Consider the following 26,862-nt stretch of genomic DNA (forward strand, 5'->3'; position numbering starts at 1 on the left):
TGACGACTCATACAAGATGATGTTTATTAAAAGAGATATTACACCACAAACAAAAACAAAAAGCTTCACTTCAGCTCATTATTTTAGACAGTGATGCTTCCCCTGACCTTCCTCGTCCTTGCCTCTACACTATAAGCTCAGTTTGGTGACAGCAACGTGAACTTGTCCCGTAATGTACAATCACATATGTGTGATAAATCCTGACTGCACTGATTTAACAACCGCCCCCTCTTGAAACCTGTCGCGTCCGAGATGCAGGGTCACTCGTAGCGGCAAGGATGATTTAGAGTGACCCGGGTGAGGGGGGCACCCCTAAACGTCTGGATAAATCTATAGCACCTTTAACCACATTCAAGCACGATTTTAGGAGCCTGATCGACATGGAAAGTGCAAAATGAAATGAATGACATCAGTCATGAGTTCAGCCTTCCATCTCAAGGCTGAAGGACTTTGTCAAGTTTTCCAGGGGATTCTACAAGTGGTCTTATACACTTTTCATTGTAAACATGTTGTTTGAGTATATGAGTGTTAAAATGAACAAAATGATATAAAACTAATGCAGATACTGTGAAAACTAGCAGAAAATTAAGCAATAATTTTAGGAATCAACCACTAAAGGTGCTGTATGCAAGTTGCCGCTGAACATGGTTTCTTTTGCCAGGAGCAGGTGGTGGTGATGGTCACTTGCCAGGTGGACTGGACACTACTATAACGTATTAATCAAGTATTATTACGAGATGGAACTGCGAGAGCTAGCTGGTTAGCATGCTAACTTCAGCAGAGGAAGTGATAGTGATAGTGATAGAAATAGAAACAAAAGAAAAGTGGTTCTGTTTCCACCACTGGTGTCAGCTCTTGCTGAGTACAGGAATGAAGTTTGATTCTGAACCCACAACATTTCCTCTCGACTGGTTAGCAAACAGCTGTTAATGCTAACTTTGTCTAGCAACATTAAATATAGCTCCTTAAAGACAATTATCAAGCAAATATTTACAGCCTCTAAAACATGAGGATTTGCTGTTTTTTTGGTTTTAAATTAAACTGTTTAAATTAAATAGCTTTAGTTTCTAAACTGTTGAATGCACAAAATGAGCAATTTAAACATGTCACCTGGGGTTTTTGCAGAAATTGCAATTTTTCGCTATTTTCTAACATTTTATTTTTTGAAATCATTTGAAAAAAAAAATCAATTTCCTCCTGCAATACTTTGCTTTTCCATCATGATGACCTCACCACAGCCACTGTTACACAACAGCCACAGAAGCAGAACAGCTGCACAATAGGACAGAACAGAGTAGACACACAGATCTGCACTACTTTCTGATGCCTACACTTGCTCCACCGATATTATGTTTGCTGTAACAGGAATAGAAGTGTTAGTCGTTAATCTTATTGTTTTAATGCTGTCAGATGTTAATTAATCAAACAAGTGGCACAAGTGTTTCCAGTTGATGATGAATCATACAGGTGAATCATTTCTGTTTCAATTGAAAACTTGTTGCTTTTAGAAGCAAACACAAGATTTTTTTCCTCTGTAATTATTTCAATTTGATTTATTCTAACGAGGGAACAACAACTGTTGAGCTCTAATGAAAAATACACTGTATAATGTAGCATAAAATTCATAGAGTGAACTAATGAATCCACACATATACAAACCAACCCAGAGATATCTGGCCAATTTAGCAAGCACGGATCTAATTCTAGATTTCACCCTAATCAAAAAAGATGTAATTAATTAATCAGATAATTCACTGCCACGCATGGCAGGACACACATCTGTGCAGTGATAATGGGGAGAGAGAGACAAGCTGAGCAGTGCAGCACTAGTACTTCCCCCCCGGTAGCCCGCTCGTCAACAGTGCTGGTATCCTGTGCAGCTTTAGAATAAAGGTCCAGCACTGGCAGACGCTCAGCTAACCTCTCCTCTACTGTATGTGTGCTCTGTGATTGTGAGTACAGTGCAGTGTGTCGAAGGGACGGAAAGATCTGAGGCTGTTTGAGGTAACAGAGATGACATGAGGGAGGCAGCGCCTGTACACGGCAAACATAAACTGTGCCACTTCATCTGAAAACAATGGGGGACAGGACACTGAGTGTGCTCTCATCCACATCTCCATTGTCTGCCCTCCTCTTTTACTCCTCCTCCGAGCATGGAGCATAAGCGGGGTGAAAGAGGGAGGGGAGTGAAGGAGAAGGGGGAGCAGCAGTGGGGGCAGTGGGGGTCTGGCTGTGTTCTTTCTCCTCTGTCTGTGTGCGAATGCACAGACGGTTCAGTAGTAATTTGATGTGTGTCCCCGGGGACATTTGATGGATTAAAGCTAAGCAGCTCCATTTCGCAGCACCACCTGATCTTCCACTGCCTGTGCCCCATATAAAGGCTGGCGTGATTGCTGATCTCAGCTAGTCTGACAGTCTCTCTCTCTCCCTCCTCTCTCTGTCTGTCTCCATCTCTTCTCTTCCTCACTGGTCCCTTAAGCCTGCTGCATCACAGGAGCTATCCAGTGCTGAACAGGATCGCTTTTATTTTTTATTTTTTTATTTTTCTTGGGGGAAGCTGGGGGAGCCAGAGAGTATCACACAGCATTGCCGTCAGCCTTGTTCTCCACTGATTTCCATTTTCTTTCTTATCTTATGTTTTTGGCCGTTGTCTTCACATTAACCGCAAGGATTACCGTCAAGCCAGCTCTGCTCGCGTGCTTCCTCAGAGGGTCTTTTTATTTTCTCTCATGCGTTTTTCTCAGCTCTGTGTTTTTATCCATTGAAACATGCCCCGCTCATTTTTGGTGAAGAAGATCAAGCTTGATGATTTCTCTTCGTCCAATGTGGCCACATCCAATCATCATCACCACCTGGACGACTCGTTCACTTTTGCACGCTCCATCACAGACTCGGTGACCAGCCTTGGGGTTCGTCTCAGTGAGAATGGTGAGTTAACATGCCTCCACTAGTCTGCCCCGCTCCAGTTAGAGATGTGCCAGCGCTCCTGCCTGTAGTCAGCTCCGGTGCTGATTTCAGCATGCCTGACATTTCCACACTTAGCACAGATGGCATCCTCTTTTGTTTTTGTGTCGGCTGAGATTTTACTTTAGCTTGGGGCCAACAACATGCTCGTAGAGTGTAAATTATTATGAGATGCTACATGCAGCCAGCTGATTTTTGCATCAGTATCCTGAATAATCCCCTTCAGAGGCACCCCACCCCCATCTCTGTGCTCCCAGACTTTTGTTTTTTGACTCCAGTGAAGGACAGACACAATTCAGGTCACAGCCACGGATTAGCTTATGTAAATAGGCAACACAACGTGTGTCTAATCGGGAGAAGCTCCAGTTACGTATGTGTATGAATTCACCAACCCTGTGGTAGCTGAACACGCATAGACTGACTGTATCTGGTCATCATGTGCACTAAAAAATTCATGAATATGAGAGATGAGTATCAGATGATACATTTGTCCTTAGCTGTTATTGTCCTTGAGTTCCCATCACAGTCCGATCCTCCCTTGCCCCCCTCTTCCCATCCAAATGGAGCATGCACAGTCTCCCCACCCCCATCGCTACACTACATCTTTCTCTTCCTTCCGGGCATTTGAAAACTAGCAGGGGTTAGAGTTTCAGCCATGCAGGCCTATCGTCGCCACTAGAGACATCTACACACTGTACAGTACGGCCGGGAGGGAGGTGGGGAGCTGGGCTGAGGGGATAGTGAAGGGAAGGAGAAAGAAGGAGACAAAAATGCTTGGGGCAGCAATGAGGCCGATCACGTGATAGAGGTTGTACAGTAAACATGAAGAAAGGCACATAGCTGCACTGTGGTCAACACACAGACCGACCACGCTAAGCTCCAGTCAGCGCTGAGCGGCGACCTTCACTTTCACGGTCTGCTTTAAGCTCGCCGCTTCCATTTTGTGGCCACGTTTAGAGGGCCATATGTGTGTCTTTGTTATGATTTGTTGGGATATCTTCACAGCGCGAGGGGCTCCACAGTCCACAGTTAAATGTTGTGATGAAGCCCACCTGTTATTCAGCTGTGTCAATAACAAGGTTGAGTGAAATTTAGATGCATCAGGATTAGTGGATTTCATTTTATTTGTGCTAAAAGAGACTGGGCTGGTTTGTAAACTAAAGAGGTTTGTTAAATTCAAAACAAGCTGCTGGGTAAAGACAAAAAAAAAATATGGCAAGAAATAAAAACATTATTTATATTTACCAGGTATGTATTGTAGCTTGTAATGACTGTTCTGCAGATTTCCTGCTGCGTGATTTTATATTATTATTAAAGAATCCATTTGTATAGTTATTGTCACTCTCTATTGTTCCTGAATCTATTGTTCAACACCATGAAAAATAAGCAGTATATTAAAATAGAAGAGAGAGCGATAAGGCACTACATTGATGTTGACAAAAAGGCGTTTAATTTGAACAAAAGAATCGTCCTTTTCATGCTGTGTTTTAAAAAAAAAAAAAAAAAAAAAAAAGGGAAAAGGCAAAATAAAAGAATCCTCAGCAAGGCTGAAATACCTAACATCAGCACTTCTGCCGTGCCAGGAGATTTTCTTTCCCCCCATTGTGGAGACATTTGACTTGAGTGTCTGTTGAACAACAAAGAGGGGTGGCTGAGAGGGTCCATTAATTACATGCTTGCTTTGCATTAGAGAAATGAGTCTATGAGCTGTAAAGGCTGATACAGTGCAAGTCCTAAATGATGAGCTCCATGTCTGACCTTGGGTAATTGAAACATAGTAAACAACTCTGCTTACGCTAATGCACTATGGTTCGTTGAGAAAAAAAAAAGATCAGCAAAATAAAGGCCGTGCTGTTGTATGTGCTGTTTACAGCTATTTTCATGCCACTCTGTGGTGGGACTGTAAAACAGGTGGATGTGGCCACGAATAATTGTTGCAGCTGCAGAATTTAATTGTACATGTAAGAGTTTCGTTTTGAAAATTACAAACAACTCATCTTCCTTCATGTTTTTATTTTCTTTGAGAGGAAGTGTTGCTCTCCCTATCAGACAAACACCATCTGTGTGGCTGAAAACAGTGAACCCATGCAGTGCAGCATGATAATGTGTGCACAGGCCTGGTGTTTCCCTGTCCCTGGGTGTCACGGTCATGTCTTTGACAAAGTGGGTGTGTGAACAGGAACCCTTGGGAATGGAGACGCTGTAGTAAGAGAGCACTTCAACTGATTTCTTAATGGCCTGTTTCTTGAAGGCACTTCAGCGCCGTTTGCCGCTGTAGGCAGGTGACCCTCTTCACAAACAATGTGTATGATGCCATGTTTCATATTATCGGGGCTCGAGCAGCACCATGCTCAATGAAACATTATTGTGTGTCGCAGATACTTGATCTTTCTCCACTGTTCAAGCAGCTTCACTATTTTACAGATGATAGCCTATTGATCAGTTCAAAACTTTGAATTTCATTAAAAAGCAGTCAATACCTAATTTCCACTGCTTGCTGCACACAGTGCTTAGGAATGGCTTTTTTTCTGCAGTTATGCACTATTTCTCTCAGGAAAGGAATTTCACCACATCTTATATTTGCTCTAATATGTTCAACCTGTACAATATCAACCCTGAAGGTAAATTGCATTTAGTATTTATTCAGCTCCTGAGATTCACAGCATAAGAATATATATATTGAGTTCTGTTTGGATGCGTTTAGCTGCCAGCAAGCCTTTTAGCTCCTCTGGCACTGAGCAGCTTCGGAGGGAAAGGAAAGACATGAATGATGCCAACAAAAATATATCTCTCTGAAATCATGCTCTGTACAGTTGGGGGAGATTTAATTCGCTCATAGCACTTTGTGCTTTGCTGCATCATGCTTAAACCTGCTTGGAGAAGTAGCATGAAATCCTACAGGATGTAAGTAGCGATGTAACAAGTTGATCTGGTCCAAAACTATCAAATGTATTAGTCTGCAGGGAAACAAACAAACAGTAATTCATAGAGAAAGCTCTCAAATCAGCAACCTGTTTGAGGTGTTTGTTGTTTTCTTACAGCACTTTCATTAGAAAAAATACAAAACTGCAAAAAGAAAAATTCTGGAGAAATAATGTATTTAAGGTTTAGTGTTGAGACACGACTAAAAATCCTAATGCCAGCGCTCACAGAGCATTCATTAAGCAGCCATGGAGACAGGCCCCAGCCACAGAAGTGATGCACCATAGATGAAGAAAAGGATGTCTGATCAATGAGACTACTTTATTTAAGAGGGGCTTCAACATGCACCTTCTCACACAGGAGACTTCAGTGATGAGCTATTATCTAGCACTCATCCTCACTGTAAAATTGCAACCTCCCTGAACGCAGCTGAGCGCATCCTGTTTCCCTGCATCACTGCACTATTGTGTGTACAACCTGTGAGTTGTGGAGAAAAAAAAAATGCAATTAGCTCTATGCTGCCACTCACTCCTTTCACCATTTTACGAAGGGCAATCATCCAACATGATAATCATGTAATCACCAGCGTGTCACTGTGTCCTTATCCATCACAACCCCTGGCCAACTGTGTTTGCGTGTGTCTCTTACCCAGGCTACATCCAGGATTACATCACGCCATCTGTATACCAGGGGGAGAAGAAGATGGAGCACAAGCTGGCTTCGCCGGTGTCAGACCCCCTGTACACCCAGGTGAGCAGCGGAGGGGAGTACTGTGACCCCGACCTGAAGCACCCCGACAGCCCCCAGTCTGGCATGACAGCCAGCGGCTTCTACAGTGGTGAATCGGAGGCCCTGGCCGAGGGTTACACCATGGATGCCTTCTTCATCTCTGACGGGCGCTCGAGGCGAAAGGGAGACACCGAGAGTCGCGGAGGGGGCTCAAGGAGCAGCAGTGCGAACGCTGGGGCTCAGGAGAGGGGATCCGGCACGCCTCGCCACACCTGCAACGAGTGCGGCAAGACGTACGCCACCTCCTCCAACCTCAGCAGACACAAGCAGACGCACCGCAGCCTGGACAGCAAGATGGCCCGCAAGTGTCCCACCTGTGCTAAAGTGTACGTGTCCATGCCGGCGCTGGCCATGCACATCCTCACCCACGACCTCAAGCACAAGTGCGATGTGTGCAGCAAGGCTTTCAGTCGGCCGTGGCTCCTTCAAGGTCACATGCGCTCGCACACGGGGGAGAAGCCCTTTGCCTGCGCCCACTGTGGCAAAGCCTTTGCTGACCGCTCAAACCTCCGCGCCCACATGCAAACACACTCTGCCTTCAAGCACTACAGATGCAAGCGCTGCAATAAGACCTTCGCTCTCAAGTCCTACCTGAACAAGCACTATGAGTCAGCTTGCTTCAAGGGCTCTGCAGACGAAGACGACTCTGGATCAGAAAACTAACCACAAGGAAGAAGCAAAATTCTGAACCCCTGTTGTAGGTTCGCCACCAATAACCCTGTTCACTCTGCCCTCCATGCCTTTTTTCTTCCCTTTTTTTAGAAAGCAATATTTTCACTGAGATTACGTGAAGAAACTCTAATGATTATGGCAAAGACAATTTCAAAAGATGCTGGATTTTTTCCCTGCACAGTAGCTAATCGTCCACAGAAACATACAATCAAACAACCTTCCCCCAAATAGAGACTGTAGATGATAGTTGTACACAATTAAGCAACATGTGCTCGCATGGATGTGGGCACATGTAAACACACACATTCACACAGACATGTATGCACACACACTTACACACACACACACACACACACACAGAAACACACATTCGTGTACGCACGTGTGCACACACACACACACACACAAACACAGACAAACACACACACACACTTACACAATTATATATGAGGCCTGGCATGTGAATTTTTATCAATGACTATAATGATATTGATATCAATAGTAATAATATTTAGATTCCTGATATTTTATAGCAAATAGTAAAGAGAAAATGAAAAAAAAACAAACATAAAAAAGGACTAACAGTGTTCTTTTGTTTTTTAGAGACAAAATGACCTCTTGTATTTTTATGCTGCTTTTTATTTGCTAAGAATTGAATTCTTTTGCAACTGCCAACATGAACTTTTTATGAAAATGTGAACTATGACAGTATTTGCAAAAAAAGGGAGATCATTTTAAAAGGTAAAAAGACAAACCCCCTTTTTCCACACCAATGTTTCAATTCAACGGATGTTATTTTTGTATTTGATTTTTCTAAATTTATTTTTTTGTGCTTATTATCCCTTGTCGATCAAAAGCATCTTTGTAACTGTGGGTATTCAAAAAACAAAAACAAAAAAAAACAAAAAAAAGCTCATTTAAATAAGCTATACAAGATCATAGGCCATAGGTCATTCAGTTTAATCCTCCAAGTGATTTTAAAAATGTTGAACAGGCCTGTTGAACAGGTTATCACACACTACGTCTGATCAAATTCATATAGTCTTGCCCTGATGTACAAACAGACTCGGACAAAAACACTAAGAGCCAGACCAAATGATCTGTTGTTATAAGTGCCATGTGCAGTTGACTTGTCTATAGCAATGAAAACTCGTTGTTCTTCCTCCACCATGGTGGCTTGCATAAACTCTGCTGCCTTTATGGTGCATCGTCCAGTCTTAACAAGCAATCTTCCCCCCCCAGTGTTTGAGGTGCTCCCCCACCCACCGCCAGTGTTACCTCAGAGTGACGGTATGGACTCACACACCCTCAGTTACAAAGTGACAGTCAAATTATTCTGTTTGTCTGTTTTATATGTCGCTCAAAGCTCCGCCCACGGTTTAAGATGCATACCATCTATTTATCATGTAAATACTTTATTTATCTTCCTATTTATCTATTTATTTAATTATTTATTTACCTTATTTTTTGTGTATTTATTGAAAACTTGCTTATTTGTTAATGATCATGTATTTATTTATTGGTTTATAATTTAAAAAATGAACATCCATTGACCTTGTAAGATGCTGCTGATCTTCAAAGAAAAATGTTTATATGCATGAAAACTGTAGAGAGTCCATGGGACTTAGTTTTTTAAAGAGGAACAATGTACAGTACCAGTGCTAGAAGACTTCAAACAAATGAATGCAGAATTACTTTTTGTTTTTCGTGGCAATAACTTTACTGACACAGCAACTGACATGTATAACAATCACAGCTGTCCTGTTTTCAGTCAATTTAGGGCAATAAAAAGAAACAATGACAAATGAAAGACTAAAATATTCTCCATCTTGCTGTTTCCCCCAAAAGTCCCCTGCCTCCTGATGACAGGAGGTGTTTGGCCCCCTTTTTTTTTGTCTTTAAATCTCAGGCAATATATAATTCCCAGAAATGGCGTATGTTGATGTGCATGTAGAAATCGCCATGAAAATGTAACAGTATCCATTTGTTAAAATTAGAGAGCAGAATAATGTAGGTGTAAATCCAGCTACACCAAGGTTGAAAAATGTGTAAAAGCAATAACGATAGTGATGCAGTAACTATGAGCAACACTCAATCCTGTATTGAGCGTTTCCCAAACTGCTACAAGTGTTAATTAGACTGGAACAAAGCTGCTGATCCTTTATATATATATTTTATATTATCATTTTAACTGTCTCTTTTGTTTTAAAGAGCAACCAGGTAAAAAAAAAAAAATCTCTTCTGGCAGCTGAAGGGCAGGCGTGATTTGACTGAACTGTTAGAAGGTCACATATTATACAACAGGATTACAATAATTCTCATTTAGGTCACTGACATAATGAAGTATTTAAATAGAGTTAAATTTAAAGTCATCCACAGTTTTCAGCACCGTTTAAAACAGCTAAAGCGAATCTCTGAGGTGTGAGAGGAGAGAATCCTGCTGAGATAACATATGGATGGCTGTATACATTTCTAACCAGCACTAATGGAAATGATCTTGATGCGAACTGTCTCGGCAGAGAAAGTTTTCCAGAGATTGTTTGAAATAGAACTGAAACGCTGTAATGCGCTTCTAACTCCCCCATCATTTGTCCCTGCCTGGCATCCCTCCCCCCTCCCCACCAGCCGTCCTCATCCCGTCCCCAACTGCCTCTAAACAGACGCACCGAGGATGAGATGTGCTGAAGTGGGATTGGCGGAGGGTGGCGGAGTGTGGGAGGATAACAGGTGTTTGCAGACAGACTGCAGATAGGGAGCGTAATTGAGTCGGTGAGCGACCTCCAAGGGGAAGGTCAAGCACCAGCAGGCAAATGCACTGTCAGCTATTTGCATATTCCAAATGGATGACACGATCGCAGTAATGCTGAGCTCGCCCCCCCAAAAAAAAAATGTTTTAAAAAAACACACACATATACAAAACTGAGGAGAAAAAAGACAGAAAAGAGGTGTCTCTGCTGTGATTTTCTCTTCTCTCCTCCATGCTCCACCATCATCCTGTCAATGGTCGTCTAAGTGCTACAGCTGAATCACTGCATGAGAGCATCCAAACCACCTGTCTCCTGATTAACTTGCAGAACACAGTGTTTGGCACGTTGCTGTATTATTGAACTAATGCAGAAATCATTACTTCCAATAGATTCTTTTTTAGATGTTTTATATTTTCCTGTTGGACAGAGATATAATGTACCTCCAGAACCTGGGGACTGTGTTTTAATAAGGAAGATAAAAGTAGTGAGATCATTAAAAACAATTTGGAATTGGAAATGTGCTGCAGGCTTGTTGTCTATGAAACTGGCAGCGATACAGATACAGATCGTCCTCAGAGAAAATCCTCTTTACAAAATAAAAAAAAAAAAAAAAGGAGGCACAATTTGATTCTAAACTTCTGAATTTAGATGTAGGGAAACATTGTTCCTCTTTGATAATTTTGTAAATATATTTGTAAATATATCACAGCAATAATATGACAATGCATGTAGACATTTAATTGCTCTTTTTCTATTCATGTTGTCTTTTTTTTTTATTAAAAAGGAAAAAAAAGACAAATACAGGTACCAATTGCAGTCGTCTGGGTGGCCATTTGAATCAGGGAGTGTCTTGATTAAAAAGCTATCTGTTGTAAGTTACAAACAAAAACTTCAAACTCTGTGTATTCTCAAAGATTTGATCATGTTCTGTATGATTTCTCTGTTCTTGTTTTCTTTTTATTTATGTGCCCGGCTTGGCTGCGCAATGAAAAAGTGCCAAAAAGTATGATTTCCATGACAAAAGCCTTCAACATATGGTTGGCTGCTTGAAACCTTCCATATGGTCCTCAAAGAAAAAAAAAAAAAAAAAAAACTGATTAAGATTTTCCACTTTCTTTCTCACTCTCTCACTCTGTCTGTCTCTCTCTCTCTTTCTCTCTCTCTCTGTTCCAGCTGAGTATGAAGAAACTTAAGCCATGATTGCTGAGGGGTGTTTCGATTTATCTTGTTCTGCTACAATTAATAACGATGACAACAATAGCAATGATAACGTTAATAAAAACAATAGCACAAGGAACCTACAAGTCCACTCTTATTTCTTTTAAAATAGTCCAATTTGATTTTTTTATACGAAGAAATTGTTTTTTTTGTTCTTTTTAAATCACTGAGAGAAAAACACACACACACACACACACACACACACACACACACACACACACACACACACACACACACACACCACACACACACACACACACACACACACACACTGCAGACATTTACGGACAAACCAACCTGTTCATTCACTTTTCTTCATAATATATATCTGCAACAAAATGAAACGCTGAGAGCTGGTGAGTCTGGTGTGTGTTTGGAGGAGCCCTTAGTCAACATTAACACAGTGCGTGATTATAGTTATATGACTGTAATGTTCCATCAGCTGTAGCCTCCTCTGTCAATGTTTGAGGGATTTTATGAGTTTCACTGTCAGTTTACTAACTTTTAATTTCACCGCTATGAGGCACCAAAAAAAAAAAAAGAAAAAAAGAAAAGAAAAAGAAAAAAAAAGCCAATATCCTTTGTTTTCTACAGCAGCGGAGAACGGGAACAGTCAGAGGACCTGACAACACCAATATAGCTCTGAATAAGAGTTCCTGAGATGTCGGCGTTATCAAAAGCAGAGGCATCTGTTCCACCACTATTAAGCCCTTCCTGGTCATTAAATTTTAATGGAACATTGATTTCATGCTGGAACTACTCTTTCTGAGTGACTCAAAAGCCAGAGAAAAATATGGAACAAAATAAAAATGAATCATGACAGCGGACAGGGATTATTATTCTGGGGCTTTTCTTGATTGGTTTCCAGGGAATATACAACACTTGAATTCAATCGCTTGTGTCCTTCAGTGTCCTCCAGCAGCACAGCAGCTGTATAATGAGACAGCAGAGCAGAGCAGAGCAGGGACTCAGAAACAAGACACTCTTGCTGCACACTCCTCTCCTCAGTGTGGAGAAGCAGAGATTTCCATTGCTGCTGCTTCTATGCCAGTTATGTTGCTAAAGGTAAACAAATAACTAAATCGAGTGTCATGTCTGTTTTCACACGCTGCCTCTTCTAGGAGTCAAACGACGAGTCCACAACCAAGTGTTGATTCTCGTGCGCGCAGCAGCAGCAGATCAGGAGAGCTGCGGATCAGGAGTTTGCAGACCGCACATCAACATTCATGTGCAGCACTCGCTCAAACTTTACCCCGGCAGATGTTGTCCCTTATCAGATTTTATGATGAAAGTAAATAACTGATTTCATTACATGGCAATGGACTGTAAAATGGGGACCCATGGAATCCAATTACATGACCCGTGGGTGTGCTATGTGTGTGTGTGTGCTGTGTGTGTGTGCGTGTGCGTGTGCGTAACAGCAGTTGTGAGTGATCAGCACCGGGAGACAGGTAGGGAGACCATGGCCTTGCATACATATCCCTGCAACACTCTATAGCATGACACACAGCCACAGCCACAGCCACAGCCACACACACACACACACACACACACACCCACACACACACACACACACACACACACACACAGAGCGCATATCAGGTACATTATTGAAAACAACCTTTAAAATTGAGCGAGCTACACTCACACTTCAAAGATATTGACCTGAGAATGCCATCATCTTCTGAGGGACTGTCTGAGAGGAAATATTGCTGTCTTGTGATGGGGTGAGGGGCAATCACAGGGTTACTACAGCTATCTGCAGCAGCAGACACAGAGCTATCGAACAACACAGGAAGCAGGAAGGACCAGACGTTTGTCCTCTTCTTGGAGAACCTCGAGAAAGTCCAGTTGTCTTCATATAGCTGGTGATTATCATGCTATTTATAGGAAAACAGTGAATATTCAAATGAGCTGTGAGCTGCTGCCGTGCACAGAATAATTATCTTTACCCCAAAAAGGAAGCTGGAGAAGAAATGATATCTGCAATGGATGCTGTTGTCAATTTCAGCATTTTTGCTGCAACTGGTGTGTTTGTTTTTCTCATACATGACCGAGAAACGTCAATTCGGAGCTGAAACGATCGGTCAGATAACTGATTAGACAATTAACAGAAATTAATTGGTAGCTATTTGATAATCAATGAATTGTTTGAGTAAAACTTGTTCATCCCCTTGTTCTAGCTTCTCACCCTTGAGCATTTTCTGTTGTGTTTTGTGATTGGAAATTGAATTAGAGCTGAAACAATCAATCAATTAATCGATGAGTTGAATGACAGAAAATTTAATCCGTTGGTTTCAGATTCTCAGTTGTGAATATTTTTTACTTCATAGCAGTGCAAACTGAATGTCTTTGGGTTTTGGTCTGACAAAACAACATCTGTGACATCTGGACATCTTACATCAAATGATTAATTGAGAAAATAATCAATAGAGACGGGCCTAAACTGAATTTCTTTGTGTTTTGGACTGTTGGTCAGACAAAACAAACTATTTGAAAACGTCACCTTGGGTTTTAGGAGGGTGTGATGGGCATTATTCATTGTTTAATTCATCTAAATTATAATCACCAGATTAAGTGATGATGAAAATAATGGAGTTGCAGCATTACAAAGAGGAATAGTTGTTGCTTCCATCCATTTAAAACTCATTAAACGTATTTTAGTTGCAACTGGTGTCTCTCAGTTGAATAGAAATCAACATGTCCCCTTTGTAATTACATAAACTATCAGTTACTTGATACAGTGCTCCTCAGCTGGTGCTGGCCCTGGCTCTGACCCTTCTCATACATCTGGCGCCATCTGTTGGCTAATCACCAATTGTCAGCAGGAGCAGTTCAACGACAATAAACAGGGTTTGTTTGATGATGATAGTGCCATCAGTTCAACTGGATAAACCAACTGAAGGAGGGACTATTTTATTTTCCAAATGCAAACATGAATCTCTATTCAAACAGTCTCCACGTTATAACCGGTCTGCATGCACACTGACCAAAGTCACTCAGAAAGAGGTTGGTAAAACCATTTGGTTCAACCACTCAGGGCCAAAAACAAAACAAAAAAACCATAACTGCCCCTTTAAGAGCTAACAGTTTGTCTTTTCACATTCTGCATCACAGGAGAGATGCTCATTAAAAGCGCCTCCATTCCTCACTGTTTCATCAAGTGAGACTGCCAAGCTCTTTAACTCAGTGTTCTTGATGTTTGTGCTGTTTGTGTAAAAACCCATCTGTTTCCTCGTCTCTCTGTTGGCAGAGGGTCCACCTCATCCGTATGCTTCTCTTTTTGAAGTCATGTCAAAATCGCATTTTTATACATCTAAGATATCCAACTTGTCATCAACACTCAGGGAGAAGTCAAAGAGGGCACTCCTTAAATAGCTTCTTTTCCCCTTCATATGCAATACATGCAGAAACAAGGATCGCAAAGGAATTAGATATTTTATCGTTTGTTTCAGAGACATTTTAATAATTCTTTTGTGGCGTTTTAAGTTGCTAAAACATCTTATCCTGCTTCTGTTTTTGGGGTTAAGATAATGAACTGAAAGAAGTGTAAATGGAAAGAAAGACTACCGCTTAATCCACGTCTAAATAACCTCACTCCAGAGCACCACTTGTTCTCTCTCAGGGTGAGGTTGGGAGAGCAAATTTATTTCAAGGCAAAGGAAGATCATTAAACAGAAATCCCGCTCTGGGCAGCTGTACTAGAAAGAGATAGCGTATAAAATAATTTCAGAGGTTTAAGCAGCGACAGCCACCAGTGAATAATCAACATCGCCGAACAAATCAGTCACACATCCAGCAGCCGCAAACACAGCAACATCCACTGTTGCTAAGCCATGTCATGATTTCAGACACATTCATCTATCACAAAGCTATAGTTTGAAGACTGAAAATCGCTGTCAGAATAATTATCACTTTAAAAGCATGTCAACGTGTAAAGAAAAAAAAAGAAAAAAGAAAAAAAGAAAAAAAAGAGCAGGTATAAATAAATATAGCTCACTTCCCCGTCGGAAAGCTGGCAGGTAATTTTCTCCAGCTGCTCTAAGTGTGACAATCCCATGGGGACTGAAATCTAATATTAACAGCAAATCATTATGTGGGAACTGTTCTTCCATGACCTGCCACTGTACCTGTGTGACTAATTCAATCTAAGTAATTGAGATACGTTAGCAGCTAGAATGCAGTCCTGCTGTGACAGCAGAGGGTCACGCAGAGTGTAGTGGGACTCCAAACACACCTCAGCACTGCGGATGATTTACACGTCTATATGCTTTGACTGACAGGGTCTCTACTCTTCATGTGACGCTGGTTTCTTTTGGTGCTTTCGTTTGGTGCGTGATGAGGTTGCTTTTGATTGACAGCAAAGAAGCGACTCGACTTTGACATTGTATAAAGCAGCGAATGCCCAGGGGGGATATGTCACCATACATATTTACTATACTGTAGTTATTCATACAGAAACACCAAGTCATGTAGCCAGCTGCACATTCAGTGTCAGCGTATTATAGTCTAATTGGAGTTTTTCAGTTGTTTATCCACCACACTGGTGTCAGCTAAATTGCTCTTGAGGAAAAAAAAAGAAAAAAAAAAAAAAAGTAAAAAATATAAGGTGGCGTTCAAAGCTAAGCTGCTTTTGGAGAAACTATAAACAGATTGTTGCTGTTACTGCAAAACTATCACTTGACAGTCAGGCAAAAAGAGTTGATTATGTTCACTGCAACATCTAAATTACACAATGTATTTTGTTCAGTTTGATTCTACAAGGAAATATAATGTGTTGATACCACTGTAAATGATTATCTACTATATATATATATAGAGCTCCTTCATGTTATAACTGATCCCTGTGTGACCAATTAATCAACATAAAAGGCGCTGCCATAGTAGTTCAAAGTATTTGTAATAATTCAATACAATGGCCTGCCTCTCCTGTCCAAGAAATCATTTTAATTGTCTCATTAGAAGATGCTTTAGCTGTGGCTTGGAGAAAACAACAATAGTTCTGTTTCCGCTCCACTGCCGCAGATCTTTGAAGCTTTCCACTTACCTGTGCAAAGCTGTGAGCCCAGACGTCCTTTTTGTAACCACAGCAACCTGGCTGGCTCTTTGAAATCCCTGCAAAAATAGAATATCACCAAGTAGTAGCACTTTGAAGGAGAAGGCCTATATCACGCAACAGTCGACGATACAAAACACTGACTTTATTAAAAAAAACCATTCTCACCAAAGGGTTCTGAGCTTGTAGCAACTCCTTTCAACTGCATGACTAATTGCTGGAGTGAATTTTAATGAGAAACAGTTTGGCCATGAAATGAATAACTTATCTTTCAAAAGGGCTAAAGTTTATGTTTGCTGCAAATATATGACATGAGGTACTCAACAACACCCCCCCCCCCCCCCCCCGATGCTGGCCTGTTTACATGGAACCAATTAACCCTAATGTTCTGTGTGACAGTTCAAAAAACTTTTAACATTGTTTCATCAGCTTGATACTTCATGACATTTCCTAACAATTCCTTATTAACATGATTTTTATGATATGTTTCAGAGGTCCACTACAGTATTTCTGTTTGGGCTCTGAGAAACTCCAGCTGTGAAACGTTGTTAAACAAGACTGAGTATATGGTTGGACCATCCTCTAGGCTATTTGCATTCAGCCTAGTATCCGCCGGTTTCAGCCCTTTATCTGTTTGCTTCTCTCCTACTCCCTGAGCTCACATATACAGTATTTTAATGCAGCCAAATACCCAGTACAGCTGTTTATATTTACATGTTTTTCTGTTTCTGGTGTCAGACAACAGAACAAATATGAAATAATGACAGAAACACACCCCAACATGTCAACTTCCAAGGCGTTTCCTCTGCAAAAATCCTAATTTTATAATTATGACATCATATGACATTAATTGAAAAAGTAATTAACAGATGAAGATGAAAATTTGCTTTTCTTTTAACCCTTCATCAAACCTTTGCCTCTTCTACAAAATTTACAAATTCATTGTTAGTGTGTGTAGAAGTTTTTGAATGTGTACCAACTGAATATTTTTCCAGCTAATATTTGGCTGAATGAGAACATTTTTCAACTTCAATTTTCTCTTTTAAATGCTATTTCCAGTCTTCCAAAATTTTGATTATTTCTGATGGGGGGAAACAATGCCCCTGTGGCATGATTTTCTGTGCTTGCTGTCTTTATCTATTAATATTTGAAATACGCAAACTTTAATTATTCCAGGTCTCAGGAGGTAGTTTAAAATGTCTTTGGGGAAAAAGAATAAAAAGTGATGTTAAAATCATGTGAACCTTTGAACGCCTTTGCATGATTAAAAACTGGTTACCTGAATACGTTGGCCTTGACTCCTCGTCCTGTCTTGCTCTTTGACTCTGATCCTCTTCATCACCGACTCTACTTTTAGACCGGAAAAATTCACCGCATCTCGTCAGTAACATCAAAAATTACTTTTTAATTGCCTGTATTAATCACATGACGTCTGCTCTGTCTCACCTGCCCACATGTTGCCCTCCACGCGAACTCGCCTTAAACTAATCGCTGATTGGGATATTGAACGTGATTTTAGGAAATCTTTTTAAGCAACTGGACGTGCTTGGATGCGAAAACAACAGTATTCACCTGTTCCGACAGGCACCAACCACCACAGTGCCAACACCTGATGAATTCCAACCGTGGTAAATGGATCGGCATGGCCGCTCAGTCTAAGTCACGCATGCGCGAGCGAGTCAGCCATTTTGGAAAGTTTCGTACGGAAACACCCCTTGGACATATCACATTGCCCGATTTGCGTCGCCAAACAAAACACAAAAAACAATAAAGACGACACCATTCTGTACAAGGCAGATTTAAACTTTAAAGTTCTTCTACAGACGTGTTGCAAATAATGTAAAAAATACTCTGCTATGATTTAATCTATTGTTTAAAGTGGTTTTCCTTCATATAAAATAAAAAAAAAATGGAATGGGGCTCGAAGAGAATTTCAGTATCCGGCCCATGCCCCGCCTACCACCGCTGCATGTGCTAGGTTAACAGGTGAACAAGCTGTCTGAACCCCAGTCATTGGTTCACTGTGGCTACAAGGTGGAAATATGCAGTCATGGCGTTGACTGCTTATTTCGCTCATGATATGTCAGAAAACGTCATATGGACATGTTGAAAAGGTTGAAAACTTGATTTCCTTCAGAGGGGGCCTTTAACATTATGCAAATGTATATTATTATTATTATTATTATTATTATTATTATTATCATTATTATTATTACAAAGTAATTCATTTCCCAATTTTTTGAGAGGTCTTAATAGCTTTTTGGTTCCTTGTCTTGTGAACAGAGTCAAAGAGATGTTGTAATTTAATACATAACAAACAGATAGTAGGTATGATCTGAAGCACTCTAGGCATATGGATATGATAGTTGCTTACAATATCTGTAGTCAGATATAGTTAACTAATGTATGTAAACTTGCCACCATATGAACAGCACTTACACAACCTTAGAAAATTAAAAACTTACATGTGAAATAGCACCTCACCCCTGCTTGGGGGCTGCAGTGATGCCGGAGCAGCTTGGAGGTTATTTTTTTGTTGTTGACTTGGCTGAGGTAGCTCACACACAGAGTTATGACTCTTCTGTTAAAGCTGGTGACTGCAAAGCAAAGGACTTACCAGCAGGGGGAAGTGTAACACATGGCATTGAAATGTAATTTAAAGGGGCAGTGTGTGTGTGTGTGTGTGTGTGTGTGTGTGTGTGTGTGTGTGTGTGTGTGTGTGTGTGTGTGTGTGTGTGTGTGTGTTTGTAAATGTGTGCCATACATTTTAACATTTTAAGCGAGTGTCTGTCATTTAATATGCAGAAAATTAATAAGTGCACAGGTGTTACTAATATTGTTGCCGTCAGATAATTCACAAAAAATTAAAATACAAGTCGGACGCTGCTAACATAAAGGCTTTTCCCAACTCGACTGCTCTTGATTACGGTCCTGGGGCCCATTTTCAATAACGATCGATACTTTGTAACTCGAAGAGTATTTCTTGAATGAGAAGTGAGTACATGTGCATGCCTTTAGGAGCTTCTTAACATGGTGCTGAAGATGATGCAGATCAAAAATTGTTTATTTAATTGTTTGTAAGATGTTTTATATATCAAAAATACACCCATTATGAAGCGTAAACAACACAAATAAATGTTAAATTCTTTTGTTTAGTGAGAAAACAAAGCTTAATGTGCAGTAAAGGGTCCACAGGTTGCTTTGGTGTTACTGAGTGAAAGTTTAAAAATGCAAACTTTGAGGCAGACGTTATAGTCTGACTAAATTCTAGTCAGAGTAACTGTAACTCTGTATTCTTAAACTGACATTAACCGAAAATAAAGCAAGGGTGGTTCTTCTAAGTTTTGTTAATATGTACATCATCTGTTGTGAATGTCATTCAATGATCATTTCTGTATCAGACTTGCTGTACATGCATGTGGCAAATGGCATACACATATTAAAGATGCATCGCACTGAGAATAGTGAATGAGTGAACAAGGGGGTGACTTCAGACACAGCCCAGCACCCCTGAATCTCACCTGTGCTTTTCCTACTATGACATGTCAAAACGTCGTCGATGTCCTTCAAGTACACCTTTAGAGCTCCTCCTACTGAGAAAGATATAAAATGCAAGTTGTTTGACATTCAAGTTATTTTAGTCTGAAATTATATCAAAAACGTCCCTGTAGTCAATCTTTCTTTTTGTGTTAATTTTAGAAATCAACTGGTGCAGAGATGCAGCAGAGTGTGTGGAAGATTTGAATGGCATTGTGTGATAAATCTTTTCATAAACTAAAAGAAAAAACTCGACCGCACCAATGCTAATAATTGAGGAGGACTGGAGCATTTTATTTTCTATCCAAACTTTGTGAGGTGTCAGTGCTTCTGATGTCACTCAGTTCCCAATATCTCTATCTGATATGAACTCTGTCAACTCTGGCTATGATGTTTTAGATGAGGTAACAGAAATGAGCCTATGGAGCAGATGGTTTGTAGAAGGCGACAGGTGTTATGTGAACACCTTATGTCGAGATGTTGAGTCTTGCTGAGTTTGCACCTATTTCCTCATCATCAGTCTTTGTTACTCGTCGTCTCTGAAAAGGATCCCTCCTGCAACCTTCCAGATCGCGTTTTGCCAAAGAAAGAGGAGAAAAAGGAAGGAACATTCATACCTTCGTCGTACAGGTTAGTTCATATGAAAACCCACCTAAATCAAAGCCTTCTCTCACTTCCTTGAAGTGCCATCAAGTAAAATCTTTTCAAATTTGTATAAAAAATAACATTGATTGATGATTTACTCTTCATACTACAGTCCCTGGGTGGCACGGTGGTGAAGTGGTTAGCACTGTCGCCTCACAGCAAGGAGGTTCCGGGTTCGAGTCCCGGCTCGGACACGGGGTCTTTCTGTGTGGAGTTTGCATGTTCTCCCCGTGCCTGTGTGGGTTCTCTCCGGGTACTCCGGATTCTTCCCACAGTCCAAAGACATGCAAATGGGGACTCGGCTGATTGAATACTCTAAATTGACCATAGTTGTGGCTGTGAGAGTGAATGGTTGTCTGTCTCTGTGTGTTTGCCCTGCGATGGACTGGCGACCTGTCCAGGGTGTACACCGCCTCTCGCCCAACACCCCGCTGGGATAGGCTCCAACACCCTGAGACCCTACTAGAGGATAAGGTAGAAAAAAAAATGAATGAATGAACTACAGTCCCTGATGCATTTAAGGGAACATATGCATTCCACTCACCAGATATAACATAGAAAGCAGTCTTTTGCCTTCCTTAAACATACAAAATAATGGTATTAATGGTTTGTTCTGTTATTGATAACGTTAAGTAAATGCATAAGTATATTACGTAACGCCTTGTTTGTTGTTGGCACTGACCTTGAGACTGACCCTGCTTTCCAAATTAAGCCAGACAACAGTTCCCTCGCCTCTGTTTTTAGAGGAAGGAACTGTAGAATGTACTGAAGAATGATATAGGTAAACTACACATTGCAGGTCACTGCACACAGACAAGGCCTTTCCGACGTCAGCGCCTTCACAATGCGAGCACAGAGTCGCTTGATGGTCTCCCTTTGTGACCATCGAGGAAATGAAGGGAGACCTGGGGGCAGCTTTTACCGACCGGCCCTAAAGGACTCTAAATTTCTCCCCTGAATCGTCGCGTGTGAGAAGATTTCCTGTAGCTCGCTCACTGTCTGGAAGTAACCATATCCTCAAAGGGTTTCTGACACGCAACACCGGCATGAAAAAATATATTGCACCTGTTGCTTCGGGGAGCGGTTTCCATGGGTGGTTCTGTACGCTTTATCTTTGAGGATTTAAACAGATCAGGGGGATTTAAGGGGCTAAGAAGAGGAAGTGTTTGTGGTCGTTTTCACAAATGGATTGGGGCCATGTGAATGCTCATTTGCTGGCAATTTTTTGCCATTTGCTGTTGTATTGCTCAGGGATTACATCACAAATTAACTTGTGATGACTGCTTCATGTTTCGTATGATTTTGTTGGGTTTGATCTTCTCAGCTCAGCATAGTTTCTGTCCTGCAGCAGCAGAACAAAAAAAAAGATTGAAAATAAAACATAAAACTGAATCTAAGAATCTATTTTTACTATTGCTGTAACAACATCACAGTGACTAATGACTGAAGAATATAAAACTAATATTAAGCTGATTGATATCGAAATTGTTTTTCATGTGCAGAAAGTTAAAATGGTTCACACAGTACTTCCAAAGTTTTCCCTTTTTTCGCACTATGTTGAGGGCCCCGTGAGGCTGTGGGGCTCTAAGCAGCATCAGTTGGATCGTGATGTGGACAGACTATGATGAGTAGATTTTTACAATTAGAAGTATTGAAGAGGCACAGCTAACTTCCAATGCAAAAGAACACGTAGAATTAATTTTAAAGCACTAATTATGACTTAAGGAAAACACTGGAACTTAGAGTTGTGTATGCATCTCATTCATCTTATTTGTATGACCGAAAGAGTTTTATTAGTTGTGGCTTGTGCATGATTTTTAAGTAGATGTCAAATTTATCTGAAAAAGCTCTGTGCTCACAGATCTGATCAGAGATTTCAGCATGCCACCCTTCACTGAAAATACATTTTTGAATCAATTTTAAAAAGGTATTTTCCCACGGAGCATCGCATGGTCTTGTAACATGTCTGTATTGTATAGTGCTGTACAAAGTAAGAAGATTAGATTACTAGACTCTGGAGCATATTAAAGGAGACAAATCTGCCCGTTGTTTAATATTCTACAAGCCTGCTGAGATAAGAGATAAACATTGATAGACAGAGCTTTTCCCTCTGTCTTCTTTATAACTGCTGGGTCTATAAAGGGATCTAATGGCAGAATAAAACTACCAAAACATAAGCTGATTCTGGCTCTCCTGTAGAGTCTGTCTGCATTTAAAATAACGCTGAAAAATGATCTCTGGTTAGCCAGCTCACCCATTTGTTCCACTTGAGGAGGCATTACAACCAAATCCTCTTGAAGGAGTTTAGTTTTAGCTGTTCGAGCCGATGAGGACTTCTCACAGCTTCCTATCCGGAATTCCCTCAGACCACTGGTGGCTGCAGGCGTGTAATTTGTGCCAGATTTGCAATGCCGTATCCACCCTCTGACCTCACTGCAGAGACACATTGTGTATAAACCTTCATGTCTATGTGGCTTTGTCAGAGTATACATGTGGCATAGTAGCAAAAGGTTGTATTTCACACAGCCTTCAAACTTGTAGTGGCTCTATTCGCTTAAACACTTATCTGGTTTCCTCAGTACAGTGAAATTTGCATGGGTGTGCCCTGCCAATCAGAGGGAACATATGCAACTTGACAGAGCACCACTATGAAAGAAGCGGCAGACTTTTAAAAAGGCATTGTCTGTGGTATAACATATTATCTTGCCCTTCACATCAGCCTTGTCCTCTAACAGCACTCTGCTGAGCTCAGAGGAAGATTCATGTTGGAAATATCTATTCAGAGATGTGAAGTATGGAAAGAACATCTTACAAGTCCATCTTGTATGTGAAGTACAAGTTAGAAAGACCTTTTGCAGGGGAGGAAAATAAAAAGTGGTGATGAGTAAAATATTTTTGGCCTCCAAAGGGAGACAAAGATAAAGCCTGATTATCTAACAGTGTCTCAACCATGATGCACAGTATGAATCTGAAGCGAAATATGTGATGAGTCGTCGTGCTGAAGTTCCCATCAACTTGTTTCCCCTCAACACAGTCACAGCCTTAACCCATTTATCTCTGTAACACCCGACCATAAGCTACACTAAGCACTGGCAGAAACACCATTGAAAGGGGAGGCAGACCTCCCAAATCCCACGAAAAGACTAAAACCAACATTGACCCTCTGTCAATACTCTCCGATTTTGCCAGCCTAGTTATGGCTCTCAGCCCTGAACCCATTTGTTTAGACTGATGATATGAATCTATAAAACAGTCACAATTTTGTGATTTCAATTTTAAAATGGCTGAATAATTTCTTAAAACAGCTGAGCGCTGTACATTCCAGTAAACATTACTCAGACAGGAGTAAATAATGTAAAAAATGTTGGGGAGTTTTCAGCTGCAGATTTAATGCTAGTAAGTAGTTATGCAGATTGTATATGGGATCAACTCAAAATAAACTACAGAGCCTGCGTTGACCTTAATAAGTGCAACATTGTGGTGCACTGATGTGTTTTTAATTGTTTTTGAACGACAATGGCGCTCTATGACACAGAGCAATAAAATATATCTGTGAATACACAAACAAGAATTGTTAGCTGAATCTATTCATTGCTGGTTTTCAGGAAGTAAAAAAAATATAGAATAGCACCAGACTTGTTCTTTAAAGGGACGTAAAGGGCGGCATTACCTGGCTCTCTTGACATTTATGTAAATGTGTCAGCAGCAGAGGAGAACTGAGCAGAGCAAGAGAGAGTCTCCATTGCTCTATGTTATTGTGTGTAAAGAACAACAGGACATTAGTGAGTGAAACAGTGGTCCGACACCCTTCAGCAGTGCTGAGCAAAAGTAGATGAGGAGCAAAGTAACTGCTGCCCAACAGAATTAAGTAGGCTCGATCTGATCGGCTGTGCTGTAACTATACCGTACTTAAGCCACAACAGTTTGAAATTTTTCTTTCAATGGTGTAGTTCATTACTAGGAAAAGACACAAAAAAATTCTTGATCTCTCAACATTTTAATGGTAAATAGCGAGAAATTTCACTCAAGTCAGGGGATCAGCAAAGTCATTAGGGTTCATCCTCTGGGCACCATGAATGTCAGTACAAGCTTTTATATGTTGAGAGGTTTCACAAAATAAGTGACAACTTCAACCAGCTGGTGGCGCTAGAAAAAAAAAAAGTAAGAGGATCACCAAAGTTATAAGGATTCATCCTCTGGGTAACATGAACATCTTTACCAACTTTAAAGGCAATCAGTCCAACGGTTGTCGAAATAACAGCCAGAAACGTCAACCTCATTGTGGCCATTTGATTTCATTCTCTGGAGATGATGAATGTCTGTACAAAATTTCATGACAGTCCTATCTCGTAAAGTGATGGACCGTCAGACCGAAATAGCCATCCATAATGGCGTCTAACAGCACAGACACAGAAAACCTCTCACACCTCTGGCTCTGTGGCTCAGACAGAGCTGCAGTTCTCAGAGATTTACATTTACATTTACTCCTTTGGCAGACACTTTTATCCAAAGCGACTTACAACACTTAAGATCTCTGAAGCACAACAGCACAGACCTCAGTGGGGGGCAAACCCGATATGCTGTCACATCATGACTGTAGATAAATGGATCCACTTCTTGCGGACACAAAAGACCGTCTCAAACTTCCATGAAATAAGAGAGTTGTTGTAAGAAAAATTCAACTTCTGTCTATAGTTCCAAGTCAAGATTCTCGCTCTCTCTCTCCCTCTCTCTCTCACACACACACACACATGCACACACACAGTAAATGTAATCAACCATACAGTAACAGATACAGTAACAGAGAGTGTGTGAGACTCATGTGACATATGGCCATGTAATTTGTTGGCTGACAGTTCAGGGGGTTTGTTATTGCTGGATCATCAGATATCATAACAAAGCAAAATGAGTTAGTGTTTCTTTAATAGCTCATAGTATTTTTTAATTAAAATGTATGAAGTCAAATCTCTGGAGAGACTACCTTATTTTAGCTAATTGAAATATTCACACAGCCCTTGGCACTGCAGATTCCTGCGTTTGGTTCATGTCCTTTGGAAGACCTCGGTGCTCCTTCAGCAGACAGTTTTGGTGTCTGATGTCTGACTGTTGATGCAGCTGAGGCACACTGAAGTGGTTGGAGACTTGTGTCTGCTGATGTGGCTTTGAGGGACTAAATTACCCATTTGCCACCGCTTTGTTTTCTTGAACTCAGGGCAACGAGTAAATAAATCCCTGCCATTCCAGGATCATCTGGTCAGTGTTTATTTACTCACACTTAACTTTCTCCTGCTGCCTGACCTGTGATCCTCAGTATGAGCCAAAAGCAGCATTTAATATGGGGACATGACAGTAGGCTTAAACAACTTTGGATACTGTATTAACTCTACCCTGCTGAGAAATAGTGACATAAGGTCAAACATTAAGTCAGGCTTCCTGAAAAAGATATGCAAATTAAAGAACTTCTTACATTTGACTTTTGACCATTTACATTGGAAATTTAAGAGCTGGCAAATCAAAGAGAATTTACATACACATCCACTGCACATGTTCTCCGAATGCCTGCCCAATCATGTTAAAGATGTTCAGCAAAGTCCATTTTGGTCTGGACTGTATTGGTGTGGTTTACCAGCCAACAAAAACAAACCACAGCAGGTGGCAGCATCATAAACATGTCAAACTAACACAAGACAGTAAACTGCAGCAAACTTTACTCCCTCAATGCCATTAGAATAGAATCAATAGAATCTGTATAATCTGTGTACATTTGAATTTGACAAGTTTATAATCAAGTGCATAACCCAGAAACATTCATTTTATACAAGAGGAGATTTCACTGCATCCTGTACATACGGTCTTCACATACAGTCTTCCTTTTGATATGCTAACCTGCTGCTAACACTTCTTTACTAAAGTAACATTATGAATGACTGACTTTAACTTGTAATGGAGTGTTTTTATTAAGCTATGCCACATGTCTACTTTTATTTTGGTAAAGGATCTGTATATTTCTTCCACCACTGACTACAGGTACAACGTACTGCTATACTGTGTCTTGCAGTACTACAGTCTTCAAAAGTTCTTATTCTACTCTTTTTTTAAAAAATTTTTTTTAATTAAATCTGTTGCTAATTGCTTGAAAAGTGTGGAACTAAATTGCCAAAAAAAAAATGCCAATGTTTCTAACATGTCTGGTAGTCACACACAGTTTGTGGCTTCCAGTGATATAAGAATCACTTTATCTGTTCATGCATCACTGTAATATTAATGTAGGCTATAATCATTCATTTGTGATTTGTATTAATAACATTTAAT

The 26,862-nt window shown here is 40.6% G+C and overlaps 1 protein-coding gene across 1 annotated transcript; it reads left to right on the forward strand.

Moving 5' to 3' along the window:
• Positions 1 to 2,563: 2,563 nt before the first annotated feature.
• On the forward strand, positions 2,564 to 7,604 carry LOC111235025 (transcriptional repressor scratch 1-like). The gene is made up of 2 exons (XM_022763313.1): positions 2,564 to 2,928; positions 6,539 to 7,604. Exons 1-2 carry the CDS (start codon positions 2,769 to 2,771, stop codon positions 7,336 to 7,338), a joined length of 960 nt encoding a protein of 319 aa, XP_022619034.1. The 5' UTR covers positions 2,564 to 2,768; the 3' UTR covers positions 7,339 to 7,604.
• Positions 7,605 to 26,862: the final 19,258 nt, after the last annotated feature.

This window comes from Seriola dumerili, unplaced genomic scaffold, assembly GCF_002260705.1.
Source record: "Seriola dumerili isolate Sdu_G_001 unplaced genomic scaffold, Sdu_1.0 BDQW01000468.1, whole genome shotgun sequence".
In the NCBI taxonomy this organism is placed as follows: Eukaryota; Metazoa; Chordata; class Actinopteri; order Carangiformes; family Carangidae; genus Seriola; species Seriola dumerili.

Excerpts from the sequence above, each read along its gene's own strand:
- LOC111235025 (XM_022763313.1), top strand. The coding sequence starts at position 2,769 with ATGCCCCGCTCATTTTTGGTGAAGAAGATCAAGCTTGATGATTTCTCT. Across the intron at positions 2,929-6,538 it reads GGTTCGTCTCAGTGAGAATG|GCTACATCCAGGATTACATC; the intron begins GTGAGTTAACAT and ends TCTCTTACCCAG.